At 39.5% G+C, this 12,442-nt stretch overlaps 1 protein-coding gene across 3 annotated transcripts in view; it reads left to right on the top strand.

Moving 5' to 3' along the window:
• srfb (serum response factor b) overlaps nucleotides 1-12,442 on the top strand; it is a 30,762-nt gene that overhangs the window by 14,370 nt on the left and 3,950 nt on the right. For 2 of the 3 annotated variants that reach the window (XM_036574595.1, XM_036574597.1), the window contains exons 3-5: nucleotides 9,386-9,635; nucleotides 11,154-11,333; nucleotides 12,163-12,279. In XM_036574595.1, coding sequence (XP_036430488.1) covers nucleotides 9,386-9,635; nucleotides 11,154-11,333; nucleotides 12,163-12,279 — 547 coding nt within the window. The remainder of the gene's footprint in view (nucleotides 1-9,385; nucleotides 9,636-11,153; nucleotides 11,334-12,162; nucleotides 12,280-12,442) is intronic. The other variant, XM_036574596.1, reaches the window with a different exon arrangement.

The following is a 12,442-nucleotide window of genomic DNA, read 5'->3' as shown; positions in this document are numbered from 1 at the left end:
GTATGTGTGTATATGTGTATATGGGGTAGGCATTTCCTCTGAAAAACACAGGGCAATGTTTGCTCTGTTTGCTCAGTTGCAGTGCTGTTTTCTGATTGTTTGATGGATGAATTGAAATCACCCTTCTTACACTGTAATACATCTCCTAGCCCTGCACCCGCTGCTCATTCATCAGCCTTGTGTACACTGTGGAAACGGCTGTGAGGAAGCATGTGTTTTTCTTTGTTTTTTTTCCACCCCTTCTCTGAAGTTCCCAGCTGTCTGTTACAGGCAAGGTGAGGAGAGAGGAAGAGAGAGCAAGTGACAAGAAAGTGTCACTGAGATAATGGAAAGTCAATTTAGTGAGATATGCAGCCTTATCACAGCTCTGGCCCTAAATGAGGGTGTCTGGTGGAAGAGAAAGACCCGGAATGGGAGAGAGAGTGAGATACTCACACTAGTTTTATGTGATATGATATTCAAGTAAAAAACAAATAACAGTAATAGTAGAAGTAGTGATTTTATGTGTGTCAGAGGTTGTTTCCAAATCCTCTCCTCGTGGCAGCCTAGTACTATTTGTAGCCAGCATACAAAATCTGGTTTTGCTAATCAATTCTTATGTTAATGCTTTACGGAGATGTCTGTAACCAAAATGTGTTCTTCAAACTAGCTCACAAGATATTAACTACTTTTTTGAAAATGAGATTATATTAGCATTTTGTTGTATGTTCCCCCTCATTTCCTTTGATTTTCCTACAAAATCGTTCTAAAATTGTACAAAAATGCACCCTCTCAATGTGGAGACAGTGTGATAGCAACCAAAAAGAAGCAACTTGAGGGAGACCGTGTCAGGTCAAGAGACTGGAGCAGACTCTAAGACAGAGAGTCGGTGACTGACACATTTACAGGAGGGGGGGTGGTAATGTTGAGCAATGTGTCAATGTGCCACACAGGGGAGGGGCCACAGAGGCCTTATGTTGCACCGAGCAGGGGGACAGGTCACCACTGATTGGCTGCACCTCTGCGACTTGGGCTGCCTTGCCTTTTTTAGCAGTCCCAAATGGAGCAGTGAATTCCAGCTCATTGGCAGGGTGACAGGCGGGAGATGGGAGCCAGCGAGTGGGAGCTGTGGAGGAGGAGGAGGGAGGAGAGTATAGCGCTGGACTGTATGCCTCTCTCTACAGTGCACTTCCAACACCAGCATTTTCATATTAGAAAAGAACAGTTTGCTCTCAATTTTAAATGTACATTGTTTACCTATTTTCAGTGAAGTTTGTTTTTCATAAGAAGGGTGATTGTTCAGTTAGGGACACATTTGACCTTTTGGGAAATGTTCAAGTATGTTGGCTGCAAAATTCATGAATTTAATAAAAATTATGCCAATATTAAATCACATTGTCATTACCATTACTATGCATATTTACTGGAATAACCAGTTTTGTGATGATGATACATGACTAATGACAGTCATCACTTTTTGGAGAAAAAGTCCATGTCTTGTCACCCAGATGGATACCTACCATGCAACGCATGTTAGACATGTTAGTGAAGCCAGAGGTGGGCAATATGATGTTATTTTATCATTATCCTGATAAATCTTGTGAACAACAATATGCTTTTCTGAGCATAGTGATTATTTTATACTTAAAAGAAAACTGACCAGCTGCATGTTTCATTACAAAGACAGCAGAATTAGTGATGTTTAACAGGACTTGGAGTGCAGTGCAGTGTGTAAAACAGCGAATAAATGTGGCACTACTGGTGCTTTGTGTATGTGTGTTAATATTGTGATGTGTATCTTGTATTGTGAAAATGTCTTTAAATATCTTATATTTTTTCCATATCGCCCACCCCTATTTCTGGCTATCAAAATAGCCCTCTCATTTCTATGGTAACCACATAAACAGTCTTTGAAAATTTGGTGTGATGTTAGTGACAGCTAAATTTAAGACAGCAAAATTTTGCTATAATAAATATACCTATTGCTCTCACAAACTATATTGTATTGATTTTTTTTTAGGTATTCATGAAAAAATCACTTTATTACAGATAAGAAGTGAAAATGTCTGGGTTGGACTGAAGCCAAAAAAATTGGTGTATAAAATTTAAAAAATGGTTAGAATAACAGGTTTGGATCCACATTTCTCCTTGATGACCAGCCTCTACATAGATTTGTTAAAACCACCACCTGGTACCTGATTTAATGTAAAGAAGTATTGAGCAGCCAAAGCAGGTCTAGGATGATAATTGCAAATTATACCAGGCTGCCACAGAGAATGAGTTTAAAATGTTTAAGTGAACATAAATTGACCTTAATAAAATCACAATGTGTTGTACTAATGTTGATTTTATTTATTCTATAAGCAGTTTTCTTTTTTTCTGAGCAAATAAATGCTTAGTGGCCAGATAAATAACTTTCTGGAATGCCTTGAATTTTTGTACACAGCTGTTGAATTTAATTTCAAAATGATATGTATTCATATATTCAATTGTAATAATTTTGGACCTAACATGTTTTTGAAAAGATTAACAGCTGATATATAATAAAAAACCTTTTTATGTTTGTAATAGAGGTGGTATTGATCGTAGCATTGATATGTTTTGTACATGTATCATGAAAAAAAACAAAGTTCTCTTATAATGCATTTTGGAACTAAACCCTTCATATATAAAAATGTGAACGATAAGACTACCATGCTGGTGAGCAGTGGCGGCAGTACAAAAGCCTCAGTGGCATTGTTAAATGATCTGTGGTTCTTGCCATCACTGCTCTAATTAGTTGTCATGTAGATGAATCATTATGATGGGTTGTGTATAGAGCCTGTGGAGAATCTGGGAGAGTGGCACTCCTTGTGTTGTGAGCACCTGTGATGTAATGCTCATTTTCTTCATCTGCAGCCGCTCACTGATACTAAAGCGTCTCTGATAGAGCACGGGTCTGAATGCACACTTTCTCTGTGGCCATTAGGCTGTTTCTGGTTCAACTAATGCAGCCGGTCCATAATTACAACCCGGCCTGTTTTACTGTGTATGTTTTTCTGTTTGGATGAATTGGCTCTGCTTTGCTCATTTGTACTGCTTCATTACTGGCAGTGGTCTCGGCCCTCTGAAGCTGTGTGTGTTTTAAAGGCATCGTTTCCGTTTCCAAAGAGATCAGCTCTGTGTGGAGGAGGAGCTGTAGGTGTATTGTTGCATCTGCAGGAAAAAAAGATGCTCTCTATTAGGCTCTGTTGTCCTCTGTCTGTCTGTCTGCCTAGTTCATGTTATTAACAGCTAGAAATCAAGATATAGCTGTCAATTTGTTATACTATTTAAGTGTAAATACGTAGTTACTAAAGATAGTGTATTAGTGTTGAGTATTGTATTGGACAGACATGCTGGATCAGATATTGAAGGTGGGGGAAAGAATGAATCTGATCCAGTCCTTTAACAAATCTAGCCTAAACCAGTGCACACTCATGTTATATGTGGTTTTAGACGTGTATTTCTTCCTGTTGGGTAGTAGTGTGTTTACATGTATTTTCTAATTTCTGACACCACTCGAACGCAGCATTATTATTCAGTAACTGCTATGATTGGTAAACAAATAATGTAAATTTTGTAGTTTTGAGAATGTGGAGTTGAACTGTGGGTCATATACGCGTCCTTGCCGTTTAAGTGGATAACTGTGTCTGAAACACTAAAGAATGGATCCAGATCCAGGGGAAGATATGCAGTTATTACATCTTGTAAATTGTTAATAAGCAGCGCTCATTTTGGCCTTTTAATGTAAGATTTCATATGCAGTTCAGTTAGAGAGTAGATGACTGAAGTGAGTGGCATGCTGGTTGTGTAAGAGCTCCCAGCAGCGGTTCAGAGAGTGGTTCGACTGAAGGACACATGCTCTGTCCGCTCCTCTTAATTAATGTACAGTTGTAGCCTGGGCTGGCGCTTTGACAGTCACACTGTATGGAACAAAGACCTTTAGCAGAGCCTCTTAGTAAAGAGGAATTCAATGTGTGCTGTAAAACCGATTGCGTTGTTTGTCTTTGTTCAAAAAGAGAGCTGTTTTATGCATGTTCTGTTTTATTATGTTGGCTGCCCGATGCCCTTCTGTCTCTGAATCTGTGTTTATGGGTTTTTTTGTTTTCTTTTTCTCCTCCATATGTGTGTGAAAAAGAAACTGTGAGGTGAATGGTCCTGAATCAAAGTCACTTCATTTACATACATAAAGTCAAAATGCAAAAGTTTGTCATTCATGCATTATTTATTTATTTTTTTGTTTTTTGTTTTTTTTTGTTTTTTTTTTTGTTTCATTGCGTTCATTTGTTTGTTTCATGGGTGTTAAATTCAGCAGATGAGCAGTAACTGTTCATTAAAATGTGCAGAAGGGTGTTCCCTGAAGAGGATGTGTATTTATTTCCGCTTAGAAAGACAACAAAATGTAATTTAACCTGGGTCACCCAAACTTTTGCATAAAAGTTTTATTTCTTTATTTATTCCTTGTTTTTTTAATTAATACTGCAATGATTTTCAACCTAACTTCTATCTGCAGCATCAGTAACATACGGTTAGTTACTATTGACAGTAATGTTTCCCTGTACATACAGCTGAAAACCTGTTGACTCAAAACACTTATAATAGAATCCAGTGCAGAGTTGCTACAGTGAGACATTTAAATGTAACCTGTTCTCTTGACCTTCTCCATCCCCCAAAATACATCTGTTGTCTGAACAACATTTACAACTTCTGTTCCTGAACATTTGGTGCTTTGTGTGCGTGTGAGGGTTTGTGGTTTTAGTGTTATGGGCATGTGTGGAGCTTCTGTGTCCTGATCTGATGCTGGTAGGTTTGAAAGTTTACACAGACATCATGGATTTCCATATGCCTTTATGCTAAAGTCACGCAGCTCTAGCAGTAGGTAAATTAAAGAGGGTTCAGTGACCTTTCGTTTCAATTTCAGTAGGAACCACTATACTTTATGTAGATGTCAGTGCGGTGTGTAAAGAGTTAAAGGCTCTCCTTGGGTGCTCATGTTTCCTGCCAGCTGTCTGGACCCTCAGCTGTTCACACACTCACCCTTTCTTTCTCTCTCTCTCACTCTCTAGCTCTCTTTCTCTCTCTCTTTCATGCTCTCTCTCGCTCTCACTCTCGCATGCTCTTACTCTCTTTTCTCTCTCCTTTTTTTTCTGTCTTTCTTTCTTTCTTTCTTTCTTTCTTTCTTTCTTTTTCACTCACTTGATCACCCTCCTTGTCTTTCTCTTGCTCTCTCACTCTCTCTTCCTCCCTTCCTCCCTCCCTGTCCCACTACCCACTGTGTCTGCCCATCACAGCCCGTGCCTGAGACCACCCGCCCTGTCCTGTGTGCCTCACTTTTCTGTCACTTGCTCATAGACATAAACACATCTACACCTACCCCAAACACACATACATACAGCACTGTGCAAAAATCAGAGACCACCCTTTCATTTATTTAAATTCCAGTGAATGCTGACATTAAGTACAAGTTATTATTTATTAATATTTTAAAAATAAATAATATAATTTTTTCAGGAGAAAAGCAGAAAACTTAATCTTAGAAAATTTAAGTAGCTTACTTTGACATTGTATTCCTTATCAGCTGTAGTAATTGAAGTCTATTTCTGTCTTTTGCCGTTTGTTCTGGCCATGTAATTTAGAAATTTCTGTACATACTGTCATCTTTTCCGACTTTGTGAGCCCGACTAGCCTATTTGAGTAAATTAGAGTCTAAATGAGTCTGAATGGTGTGTTTATTTTCTATGACGCACATCGCAAGAACATTAATCATGCACACATCAGTCTTTGGAGGTGTCAGACAAATGAGTGACGCTTCTTGAGAGTGATGAGAATTAGATGTATCGATAGTCAAAAGGCCTCTCATTGACCATACACTACAGGTGTTTTGTCCGAGCCCATTGCTGTTGTTTGAACAGTAGGTCTGAACTTTGGACTTCCAGTCCACATTCACCATTGGTTTGCTCTCCACCGAGAACATTATTTGCAATTATTTTATTAATGAATTAATTTATTAAGTATGTCTACTGGCCTGTAATATAAAGATCTGAATGGAAAACTCCCCACAGCTACACTCAGACTTTATTATCTTGTTAGGTTTCTCTTGGCCCGCTGCGTATACAGTAATGGGGTGGTTACTGTTTGATCTGCTTGCAGCTGAAACATAGTTTACAAGCCCTACAAGAAGGGCTTTCCTACTGTAAAAATGTAACGCATATTGAGCAGTTAAGTAATATGCATTTAGTCACAGATTGGTGGGTTTACTGGAAACGAGGTGTGTGTGTGTGTGTGTGTGTGTGTGTGTGTGTGTGTGTGTGTGTGTGTCCTTATCATTACCTCTCACCCACTCAATCAGTCACATATAAACAGCACCCCTGCTAGAGGGCCTGAGGGGATGTGGAGGGTGTAGTGAGCTTCCTTTGACAAGCAGCTCTTAGCATGCTAGGTTTGTCAGAACTAGATTAAGATCGAATGTATGTAGACCTTTATAGGAGAATGGTTCATTGGGGGTGAGAAAACTGCCCATAGTGAGAGTGTTGGAATGCCACACTGTCTGGACACTCTCTAGAGCATGATCCAGTATGTTATGTTTTCAAAATAATTTCTTCATAATAAACTGATTTCGTACTGTTGTATGTTTAAAGGTTTATTAAGCTATTAAGTAATAAGCAGTCCTAAGCTAGTGCTAGTGCTAACTACTTACTTTACCTTTTTAAAAGAGTTTTTGGATATGTTTGCTTCCATGAAACTGACTGGATTTGTTTGAAATGTTCTCGTCTCACAAAAAGTGGGACGTGGTTTTTATTTCAGTGGTCTGTACTCAGAAAATCGAGGTTAGATCTGTAGGTTTGATACACGATATCTGCAGTTTAAGTGGTGCTGAATGTATAGATGTCAGATTTGATGTTTCTCTTTGACTTATTCTTTTACACAAGGAAGTGGTTAGACTCTGCATCATTCTTGTCCATGTAAAATCGTAGTGCAGCATTGCAGTTTGTTAGTGAAATATTCCATTTCATAAAGTGTGATGAAATGAAATAAATAGACCATCTAGTATTTGGTTGACCTTTCCTGGAGTTGATGCACTCTGCTGATCACAGTTCACAGCAGCATCTTTTAGTCACCTGAAACTTTGTAAGGCTAAATTCAGAACAATTTCCATTTGTGTATCATTTATCATCTATTGTATTTCATTCAGTATTGGATTTATACCATGTCTGTATAGTATGTGTTTGTGTCCTTCTTATTTTGCCTTAACTGGATTTGTATGTGAAGCACGAAGAATCATTTCATTATCTACAGCTACTCTTATGTTTCAGTTTGAATCCTCAGAGTGGTAGACCTCTAGAACTCAGTCTGTACACTATGCCATGTCTGTTTTCCACAAAGCTCACATTGATAACAAAGCTGAAAGGATTTGAGTTCTTTATAGAGCTATCAGCTCAGAAGGGCCTGGCATCTCCAGCTGTTGTCATTAGGGTACGATTTGTATCCGTCAGTGATGTAATTTGATTGTGCCGTGCAGATGACAGCATGCTGAGCCTTGTTGGTTACGTATCTTTCTGGTTTTGATAGGAAAAGATTGAAGATTAAAGACTGTGAACACCTGCATACTTTGCCTTCCTTCCTTTGCCTCTTCCTCTGTTTGCCCCCACATAGTGAGCTCTTATGTTATACCATGCCATTATCAGCATCTTACAATACACAAGTATGGAGGTCCCTTGAGGACAAACTTGTCGCATGCTTGGCTCGTGAATAGGACCTAGGATGCAGCAGATTTAGTGGGAGTATGTGTTCTGCACATGAGAAAAATCTGCCAAGGTACAGTGTGTGCCCAAGTCATCTTAACCCACCTCCTCAAAACAGCTCCGGTTTAAAACAGCCTTTTATTTCAGAAAATGTAAAGGAATGAGGGGATAATTATTGTGCCCTAATTTTTAGATTACATGGTTAGACAGTGACTACAGGAGTGCATCTCATTTCTAAAGCGTCTTCATCAGTCTGCGTGCGAACAGGTCTAGCTGTTGTCATGGCAACCAGCAACAATACAAGACTAGTACATTCAGAAGTACAATATGTACATTTTACATGAAACCTTATAATATAATTGAGGGAAGTGGATATGTGCAGTATGTCCGTATTAGAGACAGTTTGGAACTGGAAGTGAAGTTATTTGGCTGTGTACAGACAGAGAAAAGCCTTTCTTTAGCAGAGCAGTGAACAGTGCTTGCCTACATCCTCTTCCAGTGTGAAGACATGGCAAATGGACATATATCATCACTTTATACATTGTAAGTATTGGATTACTGGTTAAAAAACAAAAAAGAAAACTACTGCCAGAGCAGGTTAGCTTACTTTTTGCTGGACATGTTGCAACAAGTATATCAAACTGAAGTGTGTGTAACAGGAAAATACTAATAAAACATCAACAGTAAACTTTAGCTTTCCTCCACCTGCGTAACATCGCTAAATTAAGAAATGCACTGTCGCTACAGGATGCAGAAACGTTAGTTCACGCCTTCATCGCGTCCAGGCTAGATTACTGTAACGCTCTGCTTTCTGGTTGTTCCAGCCAAAACCTTAACAAGCTTCAGTTAGTCCAGAACACTGCAGCCAGAGTTCTCAGCAAAACCAGGAAATTCAACCACATTAGCCCAATTTTGTGTACCTTACATTGGTTGCCAGTTAAATTCCGCATTGAGTACAAAATTCTTCTACTGACGTATAAAGCTTTGAATGGCCTTGCTCCTCAGTACCTCAGTGACCTTATTTCCTATTATCAATCGACACGCCCACTTAGATCACAAGGTGCGGGCTCATTATTAGTACCCAGAATAAATAAAGTTACGTCAGGGGGAGGAGCCTTTTCATACAAACCCCCCCCAGCTTTGGAATAGCCTACCAGTCAGTGTTCGGGACTCAGACACAGCCTCCATCTTTAAGTTTAGGCTAAAAACTTACCTGTTTAGTCGAGCTTTTGGTTAATTTGTTTTTCTAACTATGTCCCTCTCACCCCCCCCCCATGAAAATTGTTTATGAAATCATCGAAGACTGTTTAACAGCTCATCATTTTGATATTTTTTGTCTTTCTGCTCCTTTTGCAGTATTCTGAACTTTAAATTCTCTACTGTTATTAGCCGCTGAGTATATGTTATCTAATAGTTTAGTAGCCAGTAGTGTATGCATTTTAAACACTTGGCATTAACCTTCTAATCTAATCTGTAAAGTAGCAGTGTCTGCAAAACTGCAATTTCTTTTTACTGCTCGCAGGATGGCCAATTATGGCTGTTTGGAGTGGCTGAATATACCTAAGTAGCTAAAACAATTCGCAGGTTCGCCCTACCACAATAAGTGGTTAAATGTGCTAACGATGGCCGTTCTTCTTTCCCAGGACACTCTGAAGCCAGCGTTCACTGTGGCCAGCCTGCCGGGCAGCACCAGCGCCCAGGCAACAGTGCCCACCACCTCTACCACCATGCAGGTGAGCAGCGGACCCTCTTTCCCCATCACCAACTACCTGGCCCCCGTGTCTGCCAGCGGCAGCAACGCCGCAATCACCAACACTAACGGGACCGTGCTGAAGAGCGCAGCTGCCTCAGGAGGGGTCATGCAGCTCCCTGGGGGCTTCACCTTCATGTCAGGTGAGAAACACAACTGCTGGCATTGTCTTCTCCTCACATTAGACCTAAAGCATGGCATGACTAGTGGAGTACTTCCTTGTGCAACATTTCATTGCTGTCGTAATAAAACCTTGCGTCTCCGAAATGGTAACTGTATAGGAGAAGAAAAAATTTTCTTAATATTGCTTTAATGTATGTTAATGTAACAAGATTTTGGACCACATCTGTTGTTCCGTTCTATATGGAGTGTTCACACAACATAAAGGCCAGCTGGCATTTTCAAATTGTGTCAAAAAAAATGTGAAAATGAGAGAGGAAAAAAAATAACATGGTTTTGACATGACAGTGATGATGTATTTGAATAGCATTAATCTTCAGGTTAAGTACAAGCACAGCCGGCATACTAAACCTGCAGATATCACTTTATTCCCCATTTCAAGTGCCTAGGTACCTCAGCCAGTTACATTTAACAAAGCAGTGCTTCTGCAAAGGGGAAACTCAGCCTTAGTGCCTTTGATTGCCATTGTAGGATAAGAATAATTAGCATGACTACACAATAGGCATAGCAGAGTGCTCTGGCAAGCTCTGCCTATAATTAGTTATGAATATTCAATGAAGATTGGCTGGGTTGTGCTGGGTTTCATGGGCTCCTAGGCTGGATGAGACTGTGAAAGCAGATGTGACCCATCATTAAAAACACTATACAGACAACAGAGGGCAGCTGAACAAGTTTTTTGCCCCAGTAAAGAACTGTTAATTTTCCAAACCTCTGTAGCATTAGGATTTGAAACAGGTTGTGTTCAAGTGTTAGAAGTCTTGCCAAGTTTTCATAATTCCTGCTGAAAATAATTTATGAGATTATAAAAGATATTTATAGCTGTGTGGTCAGAAACAGGAGGTTGCAGTTTGACTTTCTTCCTGCGACTGCCGACTTGACTGTGTGCTGCTTCCTGTCTCTCACACTCTTCCACCTGTTTTACACTCAGCACCCTGCCAGGTGGCCTATCAAAACATACACACTGTTATCACAGATTCAGGCAGTTCCGAAGCTTTGAATTGCCCCTGACAAAACAGCTGCATCTCCACTTGCCTGTGGTTGTCAATCAAACCCCTCCTTCAGTTCACCCTTACTTTTTTTATTCTGTGTTTTGCTTTGCCTCCTTCACTGCTCTGCCATTTCCTCCTTAACCCCTATAATTACTTGGCAGGATCTCTTTTCATCTGTTCCTCAGTGAACCTTTCTCTACTCTTCTTTCTTTCTTTACCTGTTTCTTGCCTCTCAGTATGGAGGAAAAAAAAAACAGTACTTTTGACCCCTTAAACCTTAAAGCTCTGTATGTGGGACAACACTTCAGTTCTTCACTCTCATCGCTACATAACTTGCATATTGCATATATATTACACTGTGCTTCAAGGGGTCAGTGTAAAGTAGCATAGACCTTATAAAACAGTAATGACCTGATTGAATGTGAATTTATTGTCTTTTGTCTTCTCTTGATGACTCATGCACCCTCCAATCTGTGCCCCCATCCTTCCCAGCAGGCACTCCTTTCCCCCCTGGGACACCCACCATTCCCCTAGGGCAGCTGCAGCAGCATTCTCTGGCTCTTCAGGGCCAGCAGGGCCAGACCCTGACCGCTGCCACTGCTCCAGCCACCCAGACCCCACAAGGCCAGCAAGCTGTGTTTCGCCTCCCTGCTGCTGCAGTCTCTCTCACAGGTCAGGGTCTGCGTGCATCTTCAGTGTGCACTGACATCTGGTGCAACCTTAAAAGCATATATATGTTTAATTCAGATTACATGATTGAGCCCTTGAAAAGCAGTATGTGATGTGTGTATTTTTGTAACATATGACATTGTATGGCATTGCTTGATGCCCTGTATTTAAAATAAATGGGCCACTTAAACGTAAATTAAGCATAGATCGGCTTTCTCATGCAAAACGTTGTGCAAAATAAAATAGAAAACCAAATAACTGATAATCCAAAATAAGTGGTGCAGTGGTTAATGTTTTTTTTTTTCTTTAGACGGGTGGGCTCAATTATTTGCATGTAATTATACTTATATAATTATTGTATAGTTAATTATATTCTTACATGTTGATTTTCTGCAATGACAGGTTTGTACTTTGACCATGGCAAAAATGTAATGCAAAAATGTGCACAAAACAATAGTTTTTCATCCAATTTAAATCCACAATAAAATATTTGCTCTTCTCTTTACAAATGCAGTATAAAAATGCAGGAAAGTCTCTAATCTGTACCTTTTGACAGAATTTATCCTTTTGTTTCCAAAATGTAAATTTCATAGTATGTAATTTAGAGAGTTAACATACTAAATATAATGTACGTATATGTACTATATGTCTATATAATTCCTATTTTGAGAATCTTCTGAACACTATTGGCTGTAACAAGCCTTTTTGTTGAGTAAATGCTCGTCTAAAATATGTGAATTTGAACTGATAAAGACTTTTTTTTACCTTTTTGAGCAAATTACAATTCTTATTAAGGTACTTTTTCTGGTACCCTTTATGCTATGTCTTTTAGGAGGAGGGATGCCCCAACAGCTCCAAGCCATCCAGGTGCAGCCCGGCACTCAGTCCACCTCTGTCAGCAACGACAGCAGTAGCCCAGAGATCTCCCAGACCAGCACTGCCTCCACAGGTACACTACATACATACATCTGTTTGGCACAGTCATGTAACTGAGAGTAATTAAATGTAGCAGCGTTTTATTTTTTTAAATTCTTATTTTTTTTTATTATTTTTTTTCTAAACATAAAGCTACACTGTATGGATAAGCAATGTGAGACGTTGTATAAAGATTT

Source organism: Colossoma macropomum, unplaced genomic scaffold (genome assembly GCF_904425465.1).
Source record: "Colossoma macropomum unplaced genomic scaffold, Colossoma_macropomum, whole genome shotgun sequence".
Taxonomy (NCBI): Eukaryota; Metazoa; Chordata; class Actinopteri; order Characiformes; family Serrasalmidae; genus Colossoma; species Colossoma macropomum.
Note: the sequence above shows the minus strand (reverse complement) of the source record. Positions and strands in the feature narration are given on the sequence as shown.